The sequence below is a fragment of the Melospiza melodia genome, unplaced genomic scaffold (genome assembly GCF_035770615.1).
Source record: "Melospiza melodia melodia isolate bMelMel2 unplaced genomic scaffold, bMelMel2.pri scaffold_334, whole genome shotgun sequence".
Lineage (NCBI taxonomy): Eukaryota > Metazoa > Chordata > Aves > Passeriformes > Passerellidae > Melospiza > Melospiza melodia.
Window position 1 is genome coordinate 37,360 of NW_026948653.1, and position 20,682 is coordinate 58,041.

Here is a 20,682-nt window from a genome sequence, read left to right on the forward strand (position 1 = left end):
GGTTAACCCAAATTTTGGGTTTTTCTTTTTGGGGGGTTCACCCAAATTTTGGGGTTTTTTTGGGGGTGTTTTTGGGTTTTTTTGGGGTTTTTTTTTGGGGGGGGTTTTTTTGGGTTTCATCCAAAGTTTGGGGTTTTTTGGGGGGGCTTCACCCAAATTTTTAGGGGTTTTTTTCATTTTTTGGGGTGTTTTTTTTTTTTTTTGCAGATTTTTGGGGGATTTTGGGGGTTTTTTGGGGTTTTTTTTTTGGCTTTTTTGGGGTTTTTTGTTTGGGTTTTTTTTTGGGTTCACCCAAATTTTTGGGGTATTTTTGGGGTTTTTTTGGGGGTGTTTTTTTGGGTTTTTTTGGGGGGTTTTTTGGGGATTTTTAGCAGTTTTTTTGGGGTTATTTTTGGGGTGTTTGGGGTTCATTTTTGGGGTTCAGACGAAGCTGAGGCGGCGCTCGGGGGGACCCCGAATTTGCCCTTGTGCTCCTCGAAGAGCTCCCGCAGCCGCTCGCGGTAGCGGCGGTGCCAGAGCTGAACCTGATCCTCAGAGGGGTTCGGCACCCGCGGCAGCTCCAGCGGCGCCCCCACTGCAAAAAATGCACAAAAATCCCATCAAAATACACCAAAATCCCACTAAAATCCCATCAAAATCCCATTAAAATCCAATCAAAATCCCATCAAAAACAATCCCAGAGAAGAGCCCCAAAAATACTGTTAAAATCCCATTTAAAATGGCCAAAATCCCATTAAAATCCCATCAAAATCCCATTAAAAACAACCCAAAATCCCATGAAAATCCCACGAAAATCCCATTAAAATCCCATTAAAATCCATTAAAAATCCCATCAAAATCCCATTAAAATCCCATAAAAAAATCCCAGAGAAAAGCCCAAAAAATCCCGTTAAAATCCCATTAAAAACAGCCAAAAATCCCATTAAAATCCCATTAAAAATGCCCAAAATCCCATTAAAATCCCATTAAAATCCCATTAAAAATGCCCAAAATCCCATTAAAATCCCATTAAAAATCCCATCAAAAACAGCCAAAAATCCCATTAAAATCCCATTAAAATCCCATTAAAATCCCATTAAAAATCCCATTAAAAATACACCAAAATCCCATTAAAATCCCATTCAAAACGCCCAAAAAATCCCATTAAAATCCCATTAAAAATCCCATTAAAATCCCATTAAACCCCCCCCAAAATCCTGCTAAAAAAACCCAAAAATCTCATTAAAAACCGCCTAAAATTTGCCAAATTTCCACTTTTTTTCACTGGGTTATGTTTGTTTTTCCCCAAATTTCTGGAATTTTTCCCTGAACTTTGCTGTCTTTCCTCCCAATTATTTCATTTTTTCCCCAGCTTTCCAGATTTTTTCACTGGGTTATTTTTGTTTTCTCCCAAATTTCCCTTTCCCCCAAATTCCTGGAATTTTTTCCCTGAACTTTGGCGTCTTTTCCCTCAATTTTTTGGGGTTTTTTTCCCTGATTTTTCCCCGATTTTTCCCATTTTTTCGCCAAATTTCGATCTTTTTTCACCGAGTTTTTTTTTTTTTTCCTTGCTTTTTCCCAAATTCCCTTTTCCTCCCAATTCCTTGAATTTTTCCCCTGATCTTTGCTGTCTTTGCCCCCAATTTCTGGGTGTTTTTCCATTTTTTACGGGGGGTTTTTTCCCCATATCTCCGCCCAACCTCCACCGTTTTTCACGGGGTTTTTTTTGTTTTTCCCCAATTTTTGGGTTGTTTTTCCCAATTTTTTATCATTTTTTACCAAATTTCCAGATTTTTTCACCGAGTTTTTTTTTCCAAATTCCCGGATTTATTTTCCTGAACTTTGGCGTCTTTTCCCCAATTTTTTCCCCAATTTTTTCCCCTTTTTCCCCCATATCTCCGCCCAACCTCCACCGTTTTTCACGGGGTTTTTTTTTGTTTTTTTCCCCAAATTTCTGGAATTTTTTCCCTGAACTTTCCTGTCTTTCCCCCCAATTTCTTTACATTTTTTTCCCAATTTTTTCGGCTTTTTGCCCCCAATTTTTTGGGTTTTTTCTCAAATTTTTTCCAAATTTCCGTATTTTTTCACGGGGTTTTTTTTGTTTTTTTCCCCAAATTCCTGCAATTTTTTCCCTGTACTTTCCCATCTTTCCCCCCAATTTCTTTACATTTTTTCCCAATTTTTTGGGGTTTTTTCCCCACATTTTTACCAATTTTCCCTGATTTTTTCCCCATATCTCCGCCCAACCTCCACCATTTTTTTTTCACAGGTTTTTTTTTGTTTTTCCCCAATTTTTTGGGTTTTTTTCCCAATTTTTTCACCAAATTTCCAGATTTTTTCACCGAGTTTTTTTTTCCAAATTCCCGGATTTATTTTCCCTGAACTTTGGCATTTTTTCCCCAATTTTTCCCCCTTTTTCCCCCATATCTCCGCCCAACCTCCACCGTTTTTCACGGGGTTTTTTTTGTTTTTTTCCCCAAATTTCTGGAATTTTTTCCCTGAACTTTCCTGTCTTTCCCCCCAATTTCTTTACATTTTTTTCCCAATTTTTTCGGCTTTTTGACCCCAATTTTTTGGGGTTTTTTCTCAAATTTTTTTCCAAATTTCCGTATTTTTTCACGGGGTTTTTTTTTTGTTTTTTTTCCCCAAATTCCTGCAATTTTTTTCCCTGTACTTTCCCATCTTTCCCCCCACTTTCTTTACATTTTTTTCCCAATTTTTGGACTTTTTGACCCCAATTTTTTGGGGTTTTTTTCTCAATTTTTTTTCCAATTTTCCCGATTTTTTTCCGTTTTTTCGCCAAATTTCCTTATTTTTTCACGGGTTTTTTTTTTGTTTTTTCCCCAAATTCCTGCAATTTTTTCCCTCTACTTTCCTATCTTTCCCCCCAATTCTTTACATTTTTTCTCCAATTTTTTATGCTTTTACCCCAATTTTTTGCGTTTTTTTTCTCAACTTTTACCCCAATTTTCCCTGATTTTTTCCCCCATATCTCCGCCCAACCTCCACCGTTTTTCACGGGGGTTTTTTTGTTTCTCCCCAAATTTCGGGCTGTTTTTCCTCTCACCCACGGTGTGGATGGGCCGGCGGAAGGGCAGCAGCCCCCAGCTGTACTGGAAAATGGGGACATTTACCCAAAATTCGCTGATTTTTCCCCAATTTTTTTTCACTTTTTTTCCTATTTTTTGTGCTTTTCACCATTTATTTCATTTTTTTCCCAAATTCCCTTTTTCCCCAAATTTCTGGATTTTTTTTCCCTGTACATTCCTATCTTTCCTCCCAATTTTTTGGGGTTTTTTTCTCAACTTTTACCCCAATTTTCCCTGATTTTTTCCCCATATCTCCGCCCAACCTCCACCGTTTTTCACGGGGGTTTTTTTGTTTTTTCCCCAAATTTCTGGAATTTTTTCCCTGAACTTTCCTGTCTTTCCCCCCAATTTCTTTACATTTTTTTCCCAATTTTTTCGGCTTTTTGACCCCAATTTTTTGGGGTTTTTTCTCAAATTTTTTTCCAAATTTCCGTATTTTTTCACGGGGTTTTTTTTGTTTTTTTCCCCAAATTTCTGCAATTTTTTCCCTGTACTTTCCCATCTTTCCCCCCACTTTCTTTACATTTTTTTCCCAATTTTTTGAGTTTTTTTCCCCACATTTTTACCAATTTTCCCTGATTTTTTCCCCCATATCTCCGCCCAACCTCCACCATTTTTCACGGGATTTTTTTTGTTTTTCCCCAATTTTTGGGGTTTTTTTCCCAATTTTTTATCATTTTTTCACCAAATTTCCAGATTTTTTCACCGTTTTTTTTTTCCAAATTCCCGGATTTTTTTCCCTGTACTTTCCCATCTTTCCCCCCAATTTCTTTACATTCTTTTCCCAATTTTTTGGGGTTTTTTTCTCGACTTTTACCCCAATTTTCCCTGATTTTTTCCCCCATATCTCCGCCCAACCTCCACCGTTTTTCACGGGGTTTTTTTTGTTTCCCCCCCAAATTTCGGGCTGTTTTTCCTCTCACCCACGGTGTGGATGGGCCGGCGGAAGGGCAGCAGCCCCCAGCTGTACTGGAAAATGGGGACATTTACCCAAAATTCGCTGATTTTTCCCCAATTTTTTTTCACTTTTTTTCCTATTTTTTGTGCTTTTCACCATTTATTTCATTTTTTTCCCAAATTCCCTTTTTCCCCAAATTTCTGGATTTTTTTCCCTGTACATTCCTATCTTTCCTCCCAATTTTTTGGGGTTTTTTTCTCAACTTTTACCCCAATTTTCCCTGATTTTTTCCCCATATCTCCGCCCAACCTCCACCATTTTTCACGGGGTTTTTTTTGTTTTTTTTCCCCAAATTCCTGCAATTTTTTTCCCTGTACTTTCCCATCTTTCCCCCCAATTTCTTTACATTTTTTCCCAATTTTTTCGGCTTTTTGCCCCCAATTTTTTGGGGTTTTTTCTCAAATTTTTTTCCAAATTTCCGTATTTTTTCACGGGGTTTTTTTTGTTTTTTTCCCCAAATTCCTGCAATTTTTTCCCTGTACTTTCCTGTCTTTCCCCCCAATTTCTTTACATTTTTTCCCAATTTTTTGAGTTTTTTTCCCCACATTTTTACCAATTTTCCCTGATTTTTTCCCCATATCTCCGCCCAACCTCCACCATTTTTCACGGGGTTTTTTTTTGTTTTTCCCCAATTTTTGGGGTTTTTTTCCCAATTTTTTATCATTTTTTCACCAAATTTCCAGATTTTTTCACCGTTTTTTTTTTCCAAATTCCCGGATTTTTTTCCCTGTACTTTCCCATCTTTCCCCCCAATTTCTTTACATTCTTTTCCCAATTTTTTGGGGTTTTTTTCTCAACTTTTACCCCAATTTTTCCCCATATCTTCGCCCAACCTCCACCGTTTTTCACGGGGTTTTTTTTGTTTCTCCCCAAATTTCGGGCTGTTTTTTCTCTCACCCACGGTGTGGATGGGCCGGCGGAAGGGCAGCAGCCCCCAGCTGTACTGGAAAATGGGGACATTTACCCAAAATTCGCTGATTTTTCCCCAATTTTTTTTCACTTTTTTTCCTATTTTTTGTGCTTTTCACCATTTATTTCATTTTTTTTTCCCCAAATTCCCTTTTCCCCCAAATTTCTGGATTTTTTTTCCCTGTACATTCCTATCTTTCCTCCCAATTTTTTGGGGTTTTTTTCTCAACTTTTACCCCAATTTTCCCTGATTTTTTCCCCATATCTCCGCCCAACCTCCACCGTTTTTCACGGGGTTTTTTTTGTTTTTTTCCCCAAATTCCTGCAATTTTTTACCTGTACTTTCCAATCTTTCCCCCCAATTACTTCAATTTTTTCCCCAATTTTTTTATGCTTTTACCCCAATTTTTTGCGTTTTTTTTCTCGACTTTTACCCCAATTTTCCCCCATATCTCCGCCCAACCTCCACCGTTTTTCACGGGGTTTTTTTTGTTTCCCCCCAAATTTCGGGCTGTTTTTGCTCTCACCCACGGTGTGGATGGGCCGGCGGAAGGGCAGCAGCCCCCAGCTGTACTGGAAGACGCCGCGGGCGTGGAACAGCGGCAGCGCCACCCCCATGAGCCGCTGCAGCCGCCCCTGCAGCCGCCGCAGCCGCGAGCCCGGCGGGTTGGGCACCTGCGGGAACAGCTCGTTCTCCCCAAAGCTGAACACGGGCACCAGCGGCGTGCTGAAAGGAAAATTTGGGGGGTCAGAAACATTTAGGAGCTTGTCATGGTGCTTCGTGCAAAATTTCAGCTCGAAATTCCCACTGGAAACGGCCAAAATCGCGATTTGGAAACGCCAAAAATCCCACTCGGAATGGCAAATCCCTGCCCAGAAATTCCACTTGAAAAACGCCAAAATCCCTTCTCTAAATCCCCCTTTAGAAATCCTAAAATTCCCCTAGAGGAACCCCAAAAAATCCCTCCTGGAAATCCCAAATCCCTTCCCCAAAATTCCCCCTGGAGGAAGCCCAAAAATCCTCATTGCAAATCCCAAATCCCTTCCCCAAAATTCCCCCTGGAGGAAGCCCAAAAATCCTCATTGCAAATCCCAAATCCCTTCCCCAAAATCCCCTTGAGGAACCCCAAAAATTCCTCATTGGAGACCCCAAATCCCTTCCTACAATCCCACTTTGGAACCCCAAAAATTCCTCCTGGAAATCCCAAATCCCTTCCTGAAAATTCCCCTTGAGGAATCCCAAAAAATCCCCTCTGAAAATCCAAATTCCCCTTTAAGGACCCCAATTCCCTTCCCCAAAATCCCCCTTAAAAGAACCCAATCCCCCTCTTTAGGAACCCCAAAAATTCCTCATTGGAGACCCCAAATCCCTTCCTACAGTCCCACTTTGGAACCCCAAAAATTCCTCCTGGAAATCCCAAATCCCTTCCTGAAAATTCCACTTTAAGAACCCCAAAATCCCCCTTAAAAGAACCCAAACCCCCTCTTTAGGAACCCCATAAATTCCACATTGGAGACCCCAAATCCCACCCTGGGAGCCCCAAAAATCCCCTCTGGAAACCCCAAATCCCTTCCTGAAAATTACCTTTGAGGGACCCCAAAAAATCCTCATTGCAAATCCCAAATCCCTTCCCCAAAATCCCCTTGAGGAACCCCAAAAATTCCTCATTGGAGACCCCAAATCCCTTCCTACAGTCCCACTTTGGAACCCCCAAAAATTCCTCCTGGAAACCCCAAATCCCTTCCCAAAAATTCCACTTTAAGAACCCCAAAATCCCCCTTAAAAGAATCCAAAATCTCCCTTTAGGAACCCCAAAAATTCCACATTGGAGACCCCAAATCCCACCCTGGGAGCCCCAAAATCCCCTCTGGAAACCCCAAATCCCTTCCCCTGGAGGCGCCTGCGGGAACAGCTCGTTCTCCCCAAAGCTGAACACGGGCACCAGCGGCGTGCTGAAAGGAAAATTTGGGGGGTCAGAAACATTTAGGAGCTTGTCATGGGGCTTCGTGCAAAATTTCAGCTCGAAATTCCCACTGGAAACGCCCAAAATCGCGATTTGGAAATGCCAAAATCCCACTCGGAAGGGAGGATCCCTGCCCAGAAATTCCACTTGAAAAACCCCAAAATCCCTTCTCTAAATCTCCCTTTAGAAATCCCAAAATTCCTCCAGAGGAACTCCAAAAAATCCCTCCTAGAAATCCCAAATCCCTTCCCAAAAATTCCCTTGAGGAAGCCCAAAAATCCCTCCTGGAAATCCCAATCCCTTCCCCAAAATTCCCCTGGAGGAAGCCCAAAAATCCTCATTTATCCCAAATCCCTTCCCCAAAATTCCCCCTTGAGGAACCCCAAAAATTCCACATTGGAGACCCCAAATGCCTTCCTACAGTCCCACTTTGGAACCCAAAAATTCCTCCTGGAAACCCCAAATCCCTTCCTGAAAATTCCCTTGAGGGACCCCAAAAAATCCCCTCTGAAAATCCCAAATTCCCCTTTAAGGACCCCAATTCCCTTCCCCAAAATCCCCCTTAAAAGAACCCAATCCCCCTCTTTAGGAACCCCAAAAATTCCTCATTGGAGACCCAAAATCCCTTCCTACAGTCCCACTTTGGAACCCCAAAAATTCCTCCTGGAAACCCCAAATCCCTTCCTGAAAATTCCACTTTAAGAACCCCAAAATCCCCCTTAAAAGAACCCGAAATCTCCCTTTAGGAACCCCAAAAATTCCACATTGGAGACCCCAAATCCCACTCTGGGAGCCCCAAAATCCCCTCTGGAAACCCCAAATCCCTTCCTGAAAATTACCCTTGAGGGACCCCAAAAAATCCTCATTGCAAATCCCAAATCCCTTCCCCAAAAAAATCCCCCTTAAAAGAACCCAATCCCCCTCTTTAGGAACCCCAAAAATTCCTCATTGGAGACCCCAAATGCCTACCTACAGTCCCACTTTGGAACCCCAAAAATTCCTCCTGGAAATCCCAAATCCCTGCCCAGAAATTCCACTTGAAAAACGCCAAAATCCCTTCTCTAAATCGCCCTTTAGAAATCCCAAAATTCCTCCAGAGGAACCCCAAAAAATCCCCACTGGAAATCCCAAATCCCTTCCCCAAATTTCCCTTTGGGAACCCCAGAAATTCCACTCTGGGAATCCCAAATCCCTTCCCAAAATTTCCCTTTGAGGCACCCCAAAAATCCCTCCTGGAAATCCCAAATCCCTTCCCCAAAATCCCCTTGAGGAACCCCAAAAATTCCTCATTGGAGACCCCAAATCCCTTCCTACAGTCCCACTTTGGAACCCCAAAAATTCCTCCTGGAAATCCCAAATCCCTTCCTGAAAATTCCCCTTGAGGGACCCCAAAAAAATCCCCTCTGAAAATCCCAAATTCCCCTTTAAGGACCCCAATTCCCTTCCCCAAAATCCCCCTTAAAAGAACCCAATCCCCCTCTTTAGGAACCCCAAAAATTCCTCATTGGAGACCCAAAATCCCTTCCTACAGTCCCACTTTGGAACCCCAAAAATTCCTCCTGGAAACCCCAAATCCCTTCCTGAAAATTCCACTTGAAAAACCCAAAATCCCCCTTAAAAGAACCCAAAATCTCCCTTTAGGAACCCCAAAAATTCCACATTGGAGACCCCAAATCCCACTCTGGGAGCCCCAAAATCCCCTCTGGAAACCCCAAATCCCTTCCTGAAAATTACCCTTGAGGGACCCCAAAAAATCCTCATTGCAAATCCCAAATCCTTTCCCCAAAAAATCCCCTTAAAAGAACCCAAAATCCTTCTTTAGGAACCCCAAAATTTCCTCATTGGAGACCCCAAATCCCTTCCTACAGTCCCACTTTGGAACCCCAAAAATTTCTCCTGGAAATCCCAAATCCCTTCCCGAAAATTCCACTTGAAAAACCCCAAAATCCCTTCTCTAAATCGCCCTTTAGATAATCCCAACATTCCCCTAGAGGAACCCCAAAAAATCCCCCTGAAAATGCCCCATTTCCGCCCAAAATCCCCATTTATCACCCCTAAAACCCCTCCCCTCACGGACCGCAAAATGCCCATTTACCCCCCCAAATCCCCCCAAAATCCCAATTTATCCCCCGAATTCCCCTCAGGGACCCCAAAAATCCCAATTTCTGCCCCAAAATCCCCATTTATCACCCCAAAATCCACATTTATCACCCCAAATCCCTGATATATCCTCCAAATCTTCCATTTCCCACCTCAAAACCCCTCCCCTCACGGACCGCAAAATGCCCATTTACCACCCCAAAACCGACCCCAAAATCCCAAATTATCACCCCAAAACCACCCCAAAATCATTACTTCTGCCACAAAATCAACATTTGTCACCCCAAAATCCACATTTATCCCCCAAAATCCCTGAGATATCCCTCCAAATCTTCCATTTCCCACCTCAAAACCCCTCCCCTCATGGACCGCAAAATGCTCATTTACCACCCCAAAACCGACACCAAAATCCCTAATTATCACCCCAAAACCACCCCCAAAATCCCGAATTCTCTCCCCAAATCCCCCATTTACGACACCAAAATCCCCATTTCTGCTCCAAAATCCCGATTTTGCCCCAAAATCCCACCCGGATTTGAGGGCGATCCTGACGAAGCCCGTCCTGCGCAGCAGCCGCAGCGCCCCCGGCCGGGCCTCCAGGGACCCCAAAATCCCCTCAAATCCCCCCAAAATCCCAAATTATCACCCCTAAACCACCCCAAAATCATTACTTCTGCCACAAAATCAACATTTGTCACCCCAAAATCCACATTTATCCCCCAAAATCCCTGAGATATCCCTCCAAATCTTCCATTTCCCACCTCAAAACCCCTCCCCTCATGGACCGCAAAATGCTCATTTACCACCCCAAAACCGACACCAAAATCCCTAATTATCACCCCCAAAACCACCCCAAAATCCCGAGTTCTCTCCCCAAATCCCCCATTTACGACACCAAAATCCCCATTTCTGCTCCAAAATCCGATTTTGCCCCAAAATCCCACCCGGATTTGAGGGCGATCCTGACGAAGCCCGTCCTGCGCAGCAGCCACAGCGCCCCCGGCCGGGCCTCCAGGAACCCCAAAATCCCCTCAAATCCCCCCAAAATCCCAAATTATCACCCCTAAAACACCCCAAAATCATGATTTCTGCTCCAAAATCTCCATTTATCACCCAAAATCCACATTTATCCCCTCAAATCCCTGAGATATCCCTCCAAATCTTCCATTTCCCACCTCAAAACCCCTCCCCTCACGGACCGCAAAATGCTCATTTACCACCCCAAAACCGACCCCAAAATCCCAAATTATCACCCCAAAACCACCCCAAAATCCCCATTTCTTTCCCCAAATCCCCCATTTAACACCCCCAAATCCCCATTTCTCCCCCACAATCCCGATTTTGCCCCAAAATCCCACCCGGATTTGAGGGCGATCCTGACGAAGCCCGTCCTGCGCAGCAGCCGCAGCGCCCCCGGCCGGGCCTCCAGGGACCCCCAAAATCCCCTCAAATCCCCCCAAAATCCCAAATTATCACCCCAAAACCACCCCAAAATCATTACTTCTGCCACAAAATCAACATTTGTCACCCCAAAATCCACATTTATCCCCCAAAATCCCTGAGATATCCCTCCAAATCTTCCATTTCCCACCCCAAAACCCCTCCCCTCACGGACCGCAAAATGCCCATTTACCACCCCAAAACCGACCCCAAAATCCCAAATTATCACCCCAAAACCACCCCAAAATCCCCATTTCTCTCCCCAATCCCCATTTAAGACACCAAAATCCTCATTTCTCCCCCACAATCCCCATTTTGCCCCAAAATCCCACCCGGATTTGAGGGCGATCCTGACGAAGCCCGTCCTGCGCAGCAGCCGCAGCGCCCCCGGCCGGGCCTCCAGGAACCCCAAAATCCCCTCAAATCCCCCCAAAATCCCAAATTATCACCCCTAAACCACCCCAAAATCATTACTTCTGCCACAAAATCAACATTTGTCACCCCAAAATCCACATTTATCCCCCAAAATCCCTGAGATATCCCTCCAAATCTTCCATTTCCCACCCCAAAACCCCTCCCCACACGGACCGCAAAATGCCCATTTAACACCCCAAAACCGACCCCAAAACCCCCTAAAATCCCTAATTATTACCCCAAATTCCCCATTTCTCTCCCCAAATCCCCCATTTAAGACACCAAAATCCTCATTTCTCCCCCAAAATCCCGATTTTGCCCCAAAATCCCACCCGGATTTGAGGGCGATCCTGACGAAGCCCGTCCTGCGCAGCAGCCGCAGCCGCAGCGCCCCCGGCCGCGCCTCCAGGGACCCCCCCCAAAATCCCAGATTATCACCCCAAAATCCCCATTTTTGCCCCAAAATCCCCATTTATCACCCCAAAATCCCACCCGTATTTGAGGGCGATCCTGACGAAGCCCGTCCTGCGCAGCAGCTGCAGCCGCAGCGCCCCCGGCCGGGCCTCGAGCGCCTCCGGGGGCCCGCCCAGGGCGATCACGGCCACGAGGCCGCCGGGGCCCGCCAGGAGGTGCTCCAGGCTCGAGGCCTCCGACGAAACCAGGCCTGGAAATAAAGAAATAAAGTGGAAAAAATTCAGAAATAAAGGAGAAAAAAAATCAGAATTAAAGGGGAAAAAAATTGGGAATTAGAGGGGAAAAAATTGGGAATTATTGAGAACCCTGGGCCTGGCCAGGAGGTGCTCCAGGTTTGAGGCCTCTGAGGAAACCGTGCCTGGAAATGCAGAAATAAAGTGGAAAAAATTCAGAAATAAAGGGAGAAAAATCGGAAATAAAGGGAAAATAATCAGAATTAAAGGAAAAAAAAATCAGAAATAAAGGGGAAAAAAATTCGGAATTAGAGGGGAAAAAATTGGGATTATTCAGAACCCCGGCATGGCCAGGAGGTGCTCCAGGCTCAAGGCCTCTGAGGAAACCAGGCTTGGAAAATCGGAATTTTGGGGGGGAAAAAATGAGAATTAGTGGGAAAGAAAATCAGAATTTGGGTTTTGAATTTGAAATATTTCAAATTTGGAAATTATTCAATTCAAATTTGGAATTATTCCAAACCCCAGGCCCGGCCAGGAGGTGCTCCAGGCTCGAGGCCTCCGAAGAAACCAGGCCTGGATGGGGGAACCCAAAAATCAAAAAACTGGGGAGAGTAAAATAAAAAAAATTTAAAAATTATACTTCCAACTTCCTTAATTTATATTTTATTTTAATTTAACTCTTTTCTCACCACTGGCCATAGCATAGTCTCTGAAGAGGGGCAGGCAGAATCAGCAAGGCAGCGTCAACCCAAAGTCCACAGGACATTTTCTATTTAACTGAACTATTGGGATATGTAAATTTATGTAAATTTATGCAAATTTATGCAAATTTGAATCCTTTCTCACCGCCGGCAGGGCAGCGTCAGCCCAAAGCCCCCAGGACATTTTCTATGTAACTGAACTGTTTGGATATTTAAATATATGCTAACTTTATGCAAATATATGCAAATTTAGCCCTTTCTCACCGCCGGCCATGGCGTAATCCCGGAAAAGCGGCAGGCGGAACCAGCAGGGCAGCGTCAGCAGCCGCGGCTGCAGCCCCGGGAAGAGGCGCCCGAACCCGGTGGCCTCGGTGCAGAAATTCCCGAAGGCTCCGGCGGCCAAACCCCGTGAGGGTGGAACCCGAACACGTAATTGCGCCCGGGGTCCAGTGGCACCGTTCGGATCAGCTGCAAAAATTGTTTGTTTTTTTTTTTAATTTATTCAGGGTTTTCTGGGGAAATTCTGGGGGTTTTTTTGGAGGTTCTTGGGAATTTGGGGGGATTTTTTGGAGAATTTTTGGCGATTTTTAGGGATTTTAAGGGATTTTTGTGGTTTAGAGCGGCATGTAGGGGTCCTCGGGGAGTTTTATTTTGAATTTTGGGGGGGGGGTTTGTGTCCCGGTCCTCCAGAGACCCCCAAACCCCCTAAATCCCCCTAAAACCTCCCAAAATCCCCCCAAAACTCCCCTCAGGAAGCCCAAATCCCCCTAAAATCCACACTGGGACCCACGAAACCCCCAAAATCCCCTCAGAAAGCCCCAGAAATGCCCCCAAAATCCCGTTTCCCGCCATTTTCCCCTGAGGATAACCGAGATGGGGAAGTAGTCCCGGAAGTGGTTCCAGACGAGCCAGGCGCGCACCCAGGCGTGTCCCGGTCCTCCAGAGACCCCCAAACCCCCCTCAATCCCCCCAAAACCTCCCAAAATCCCCTCAAAACCTCCCAAAACCCCCCCAAAACTCCCTTCAGGAACCCCAAACCCCCCAAAATCCCCTCAGAATTTTCCCCAAACCCCATTTTCCCCGAGGATCACCGAGATGGGGAAGTAGTCCCGGAAGTGGTTCCAGACGGGCCAGGCGCGCACCCAGGCGTGTCCCGGTCCTCCAGAGACCCCCAAACCCCCCTAAATTCCCCAAAACCTCCCAAAATCGCCTCAAAACCTCCCAAAACCCCCCTAAAACTCCCTTCAGGAACCCCAAACCCCAAAATCCCCTCAGAATTTTCCCCAAACCCCATTTTCCCCGAGGATCACCGAGATGGGAAAGTAGTCCCGGAAGTGGTTCCAGACGGGCCGGCGCGCACCCAGGCGCGTCCCGGTCCTCCAGAGACCCCCAAACCCCCCTAAATTCCCCCAAAACCTCCCAAAATCCCCTCAAAACCTCCCAAAACCCCCCTAAAACTCCCTTCAGGAACCCCAAACCCCCAAAATCCCCTCAGAATTTTCGCCAAACCCCATTTTCCCCGAGGATCACCGAGATGGGGAAGTAGTCCCGGAAGTGGTTCCAGACGGGCCGGGCGCGCACCCAGGCGTGTCCCGGTCCTCCAGAGACCCCCCCCAAACCCCATCCAGGGACCCCAAAAATTCCCCCAAAACTCCATTTAGAGACCCCAAACCCCCAAAATCCCCTCAGAATTCCCCCCAAACCCCCGCCATTTTCCCCCGAGGATCACCGAGATGGGGAAGTAGTCCCGGAAGTGGTTCCAGACGGGCCAGGCGCGCACCCAGGCGTGTCCCGGTCCTCCAGAGACCCCCAAACCCCCCTAAATTCCCCCAAAACCTCCCAAAATCCCTCAAAACCTCCCAAACCCCCCCCAAAACTCCCTTCAGGAACCCCAAACCCCCAAAATCCCCTCAGAATTTTCCCCAAACCCCATTTTCCCGAGGATCACCGAGATGGGGAAGTAGTCCCGGAAGTGGTTCCAGACGGGCCAGGCGCGCACCCAGGCGTGTCCCGGTCCTCCAGAGACCCCCAAACCCCCCCAAAATCCCCCCAAACCCCCCTAAATCCCCCCAAAACTCCTCTCAGGAACCAGAAACCCCAAAATCCCCTCATAGACCCCCAAAATCCCCTCAGAATTCCCCTCAAACGCCATTTCCCCCGAGGATCACCGAGATGGGGAAGTAGTCCCGGAAGTGGTTCCAGACGGGCCGGGCGCGCACCCAGGCGTGTCCCGGTCCTCCAGAGACCCCCCAAACCCCCCTAAATTCCCCCAAAACCTCCCAAAATCCCCTCAAAACCTCCCAAAACCCCCCTAAAACTCCCTTCAGGAACCCCAAACCCCCAAAATCCCCTCAGAATTTTCCCCAAACCCCATTTTCCCCGAGGATCACCGAGATGGGGAAGTAGTCCCGGAAGTGGTTCCAGACGGGCCAGGCGCGCACCCAGGCGTGTCCCGGTCCTCCAGAGACCCCCAAACCCCATCCAGGGACCCCAAAAATTCCCCCCAAAACTCCATTTAGAGACCCCAAAACCCCTAAATGCCACACTGGGACCCACGGAACCCCCAAAATCCCCTCAGAATTTTCCCCAAACCCCCATTTCCCGCCATTTTCCCCTGAAGATCACCGAGATGGGGAAGTAGTCCCGGAAGTGGTTCCAGACGGGCCAGGCGCGCACCCAGGCGTGTCCCGGTCCTCCAGAGACCCCCAAACCCCCCTGAATCCCCCCAAAACTCCTCTCAGGAACCCAAACCCCCAAAATCCCCTCATAGACCCCCAAAATCCCCTCAGAATCCCCCCCAAACCCCGCCCGCCATTTTCCCCCGAGGATCACCGAGATGGGGAAGTAGTCCCGGAAGTGGTTCCAGACGGGCCAGGCGCGCACCCAGGCGCTCGGGCGCCCCCCGCGGCGCGGCGTGTCGCGGTCCGCCAGCAGCCACAGCCCGTAGAGCAGCGCGGGCAGCCAGAGCGGGCCGCGGAGCGCCAGCACGAACAGCAGCGTGCACAGCTGGCCTGGGATCGATAGTGATCGATTGGGTATCGATCAGCGGCTATTGGTGATGGTTATTGGGTTAGAGATCCCGATTTGGTAATACTGATATATATATATGTATATATATATGGGTATATATACAGGTGTGTGTATGAGCACGGACAGCACCGTGCACAGCTGGCCTGCGATCGATAGTGATCGATTGGTTATCGATTAGCGGCTATTGGAGATCGTTATTGGGTTATAGATCCCGATATGGAAATATTGATGTGTATATATAAATATAAATATAAATATGTTTATGTAAATGTGGGGGTATGAGCACAACAGCAGCGTGCACAGCCGGCCTGCGGATCGATAGTGATCAATTGGTTATCGATTAGCAGCTATTGGTGATCGTTATTGGGTTAGAGATCCCGACTTGGAAATACTGAGATATATATATAAATATATATTTATTTATATGTATCTATGTACATATATATGTGTATGTATATATATGGTATATATACAGGTGTGTGTATCAGCATGAACAGCAGCATGCACAGCTGGCCTGCGGATCGATAGTGATCGATTGGTTATCGATTAGCGGCTATTGGAGATCGTTATTGGGTTATAGATCCCAATATGTAAATATTGATGTGTATATATAAATATAAATATAAATATAAATATGTAAATGTGTGTGTATCAGCACGAACAGCAGCGTGCACAGCTGGCCTGCGGATCGATAGTGATCGATTGGTTATCGATTAGCGGCTATTGGTGATCGTTATTGGGTTAGAGATCCCGATATGTAAATATTGATATGTATATATATATATATATATATGGGTATATATAGATGCGTGTAAGAGCACGAACAGCAGCGTGCACAGCTGGCCTGCGGATCGATAGTGATCGATTGGTTATCGATTAGCAGCTATTGGTGATGGTTATTGGGTTAGAGATCCCGATATGTAAATATTGATATGTATATATATATATATATATATATATATTATGGGTATATATACAGGTGTGTGTATGAGCACAAACAGCAGCGTGCACAGCTGGCCTGCGATCGATAGTGATCGATTGGTTATCGATTAGCAGCTATTGGTGATCGTTATTGGGTTAGAGATCCCGATTTGGTAATACTGATATATATATATGTATATATATATATGGGTATATATACAGGTGTGTGTATGAGCACGGACAGCACCGTGCACAGCTGGCCTGCGGATCGATAGTGATCGATTGGTTATCGATTAGCAGCTATTGGAGATCGTTTATTGGGTTAAAGATCCCGATTTGGAAATACTGAGATATATATATTTAAATATATATTTATTTATATGTATCTACGTACATATATATGTGTATGTATATATATGGGTATATATACAGGTGTGTGTAAGAGCACGAACAGCAGCGTGCACAGCTGGCCTGCGGATCGATAGTGATCGATTGGTTATCGATTAGCAGCTATTGGTGATGGTTATTGGGTTATAGATCCCGATATGTAAATATTGATGTGTATATATAAAAAAATTATATATATATATATGTATATATGTATATTTATTTAAGTGTGTGTGTATCAGCATGGACAGCAGCGTGCACAGCTGGCCTGGGATCGATAGTGATCGATTGGTTATTGATTATCAGATATTGGGTTCTGTTAAGGTGTTAGAAATACAGATTTATAAATGTTGCTGTACACCTTACATATATGTGTATTTACACGTATGTAAACCCCACAAATCCCCCAAAATTCTCCCCAAAATTCCCCCCAAATCTCCCCAAATCCCCCCAAAACCTCCCCAAAATCCCCAAAATCACCCCAAAATCACCCAAAACCTCCCCAAAACCTCCCCAAATCTTTCCAAATCTCCCCAAAACCTCCCCAAAATCACCCCAAACCCCCCAAAATCCCCCCAAAATCTCCCCAAAATCCCCGGAAACCTCCCCAAAATCCCTCAAAACCTCCCCAAATTCCCCCCAAAAGTCTCCAAAATCCCCCCAAAACCCCAAAATCCCCAAATTTTCGGGGAAAATCGCTCAGGGCTGCCCTGAAGAACTTTGGGGTACAAAGTGGGGGATCCAAGGGGGGCGGGGGGATTTTGGGGACCCTTTTGGGGGGTTTTGGGGACCATTTTTGGGGGGTTTTGGGACCCTTTTTGGGGGGTTTTGGGGACCCTTTTGGGAGTTTTGGGGACCCTTTTTGGGGGTTTTGGGGACCCTTTTGGGGGGTTTTGGGGACCCTTTTGGGGGGATTTTGGGGACCATTTTTGGGGTTTTTGGGGGGTTTTTGGGGCTCACCGAGCAGCAGGAAGGAGCAGACCCACTGCAGCACGGCCAGGGTCTGCAGGCGGCGCCGCAGGGGAGGCGCAGGGGGGCGAACTCCGCAGGGCCATGGGGGGGATTTGGGGAGGGGAATTTTGGGGGGTCCCGAGGGGGTTTGAGGGGTCCTGAAACGGTTTAGGGGAGATTTGGGGGGGTCTTGAGGGGGCTTAGGGGGGATTTGGGGGGGTCTTGAGGGGGTTTAGGGGGGATTTGGGGGGTCCCGAGAGGGTTTGGGGGGGATTTTGGGGGTCCCGAGGGGGTTTGAGGGGTCCTGAAACGGTTTAGGGGGGATTTCGGGGGGTGTTGAGGGGGTTTGGGGGGGATTTGGGGAGGTTTAAAGGGGATTTGAGGGGGTTTGGGGGGTCCTGAAACGGTTTAGGGGGGATTTGGGGGGTCCTGAGAAGGGTTAGGGCGGTTTAGGGGGGGTCTTGATAGGGTTTAGGGGGGATTTGGGGGGGGTCTTGAGAGGGTTTAGGGGGGGATTTGGGGGGGGTCTTGAGGGGTTTAGGGGGGATTTGGGGAGGTTTAAAGGGGATTTGGGGGGGATTTTGGGGGGTCCCGAGGGGGTTTGGGGGGGATTTGGGGAGGTTTAAAGGGGATTTGAGGGGATTTTGGGGGGGTCCCGAGGGGGTTTGGGGGGGGGGTCCTGAAACGTTTTAGGGGGGATTTGGGGGGTGTTGAGGGGGTTTGGGGGGGATTTGGGGGGGTCTTGGGGGGTTTAGGGGGGATTTGGGGATATTTGGGGGGGTCCTGAGAGGGTTTGAGGGGGATTTTGGGGGTCCCGAGGGGGTTTAGGGGGATTTGGGGAGGTTTAAAGGGGATTTTGGGGGGTTTAGGGGGGGTCCTGAGAGGGTTTGAGGGGGATTTTGGGGGGTCCTGAGAGGGTTTGGGGGTCCCGAGAGGGTTTGAAGGGGGATTTGGGGGTCCTGAGAGGGTTTAGGGGGGATTTGGGGAGGTGTAAGGGGGATTTAGTGGGGTTATGGGGGGATTTTGGGGGTCCCGAGGGCTTTAGGGGGATCTTGAGAGGGTTTGGGGGGATTTTGGGGTTCTGAGGGGGTTTAGGGGGGATTTGGGGAGGTTTAAAGGGGATTTAGGGGGGATTTGGGGATATTTGGGGGGGTCCTGAGAGGGTTTGAGGGGATTTTGGGGTCCCGAGGGGGTTTAGGGGAGATTTTGGGGAGGTTTAAAGGGGATTTGAGAGGATTTGGGGGGTCCCGAGGGGGTTTGGGGGGATTTTGGGGGGTCCTGAAGGGGCTTAGGGGGGTCTCGAGGAGGTTTAGGGGGATTTTGGGGGGTCCTGAAACTGTTCAGGGGGGATTTGGGGGGTCTTGAGGGGGTTTAGGGGGATTTGGGGAGGTTTAAAGGGATTTAGGGGGATTTGGGGATATTTGGGGGGGTCCTGAGAGGGTTTGAGGGGGATTTTGGGGGTCCCGAGGGGGTTTAAGGGGATTTGGGGAGGTTTAAAGGGGATTTTGGGGGTTTAGGGGGGGTCCTGAGAGGGTTTGAGGGGGATTTTGGGGGTCCTGAGAGGGTTTGGGGGGTCCCGAGAGGGTTTGAGGGGGGATTTTGGGGTCCTGAGAGGGTTTAGGGGGGATTTGGGGAGGTTTAAAGGGGAATTTGAGGGGTTTGGGGGTCCTGAGGGGGTTTGGGGGTCCTGAGAAGGGTTAGGGCGGTTTAGGGGGTCTTGATAGGGTTTAGGGGGGATTTGGGGGGGGTCTTGAGGGGTTTAGGGGGGATTTGGGAGGTTTAAAGGGATTTTGGGGGGGTTTGGGGGGTCCTGAGAGGGTTTAGGGGGGGATTTGGGGAGGTTTAAAGGGGATTTGAGGGGATTTTGGGGGGTCCCGAGGGGTTTGGGGGGGGTCCTGAAACGTTTTAGGGGGATTTGGGGGTGTTGAGAGGGTTTGGGGGGGATTTTGGGGGTCCCGAGGGGGTTTAGGGGGGATCTTGAGAGGGTTTGAGGGATTTTGGGGGTCCTGAGAGGGTTTAGGGGGGATTTGGGGAGGTTTAAGGGGGATTTAGTGGGGTTATGGGGGGATTTTGGGGGTCTGAGGGGATTTGGGGGGTCTTGATGGGGTTATGGGGGAATTTGGGGGGGATCCTGAGAGGGTTTAGGGGGGATTTGGGGAGGTTTAAAGGGGATTTTGGGGGGATTTTGAGGGTGCCGAGGGGTTTGGGGGGTCCTGAGAGGGTTTGGGGGGGATTTTGGGGGGTCCTGAGAAGGTTTAGGGGGGATTTGGGGAGGTTTAAAGGGGATTTGGGGGGATTTTGAGGGTGCCGAGGGGGTTTGGGGGGTCCTGAGAGGGTTTGGGGGGGATTTTGGGGGGTCCCGAGGGGGTTTGGGGGGGATTTGGGGAGGTTTAAAGGGGATTTTGGGGGGATTTTGGGGGTCCCGAGGGGATTTGGGGGGTCCCGAGGGGGTTTGAGGGGATTTTGGGGTCCCGAGGGGGTTTGAGGGAGGTTTAAAGGGGATTTTGGGGGGGATTTTGGGGGTCCCGAGGGGATTTGGGGGGTCCCGAGGGGATTTGGGGGTCCCGAGGGGGTTTGAGGGGATTTTGGGGGGTCCCGAGGGGGTTTGGGGAGGTTTAAAGGGGATTTTGGGGGGGTCTCGAGGGGGTCTGGGGGGTTACTGGGAGAGGAGGTTGAGACTTACTGGGAGCCACTGGTTTGAACTGGAATGGGGGAGGGGTCGCTGGGAGTGGGGAGGGGTCGCTGGGAGTGGGGGAGGGGTCGCTGGAGGTGGGGGAGGGGTCGCTGGGAGTGGGGGAGGGGTCACTGGGAGCCACTGGTTTGAAGTGGGGCGGCCCCGCCCCCTCCCAGGGGGAATTTGGGGCGATTTTGGGCAATTTCGGGGTGGGAAAGGGGGGGAAAGGGGAGGGGGCGTGGCCTGGAGCGAGGGGCGGGGCTTTGCGCGATGAAGATAACAAAGGGGCGGGGCTTAGACAGCCATATATGGGAATGGGCGGGGCTTACTTGGTTAAATGCGTGAAGGGGCGGGGCCTGGCGGAGAGGGGCGGGGCCTGTGGGATCACAGTGATAAAGGGGGCGGGGTTTACATGGCCATATATGGGAATGGGCGGGGCTTAGTGGTTAATGCATGAATGGGCGGGCTTGGGTGACCACATATGGGAATGGGCGGGGCTTAATGGGTTCCGTGCATGA

The 20,682-nt window shown here is 48.1% G+C and overlaps 1 protein-coding gene across 1 annotated transcript; it reads right to left on the reverse strand.

Annotated features, from left to right (window-relative positions):
• Positions 1-201: 201 nt before the first annotated feature.
• Positions 202-20,584, reverse strand: LOC134434214 (2-acylglycerol O-acyltransferase 2-B-like). The gene is given in 8 exon segments (XM_063182889.1): positions 202-574; positions 5,463-5,662; positions 11,346-11,517; positions 12,466-12,606; positions 12,609-12,669; positions 15,034-15,212; positions 17,500-17,648; positions 20,577-20,584. Coding segments are annotated over 8 exon segments (1,077 nt in total). The 3' UTR covers positions 202-407.
• Between the last annotated feature and the right edge of the window lie 98 nt (positions 20,585-20,682).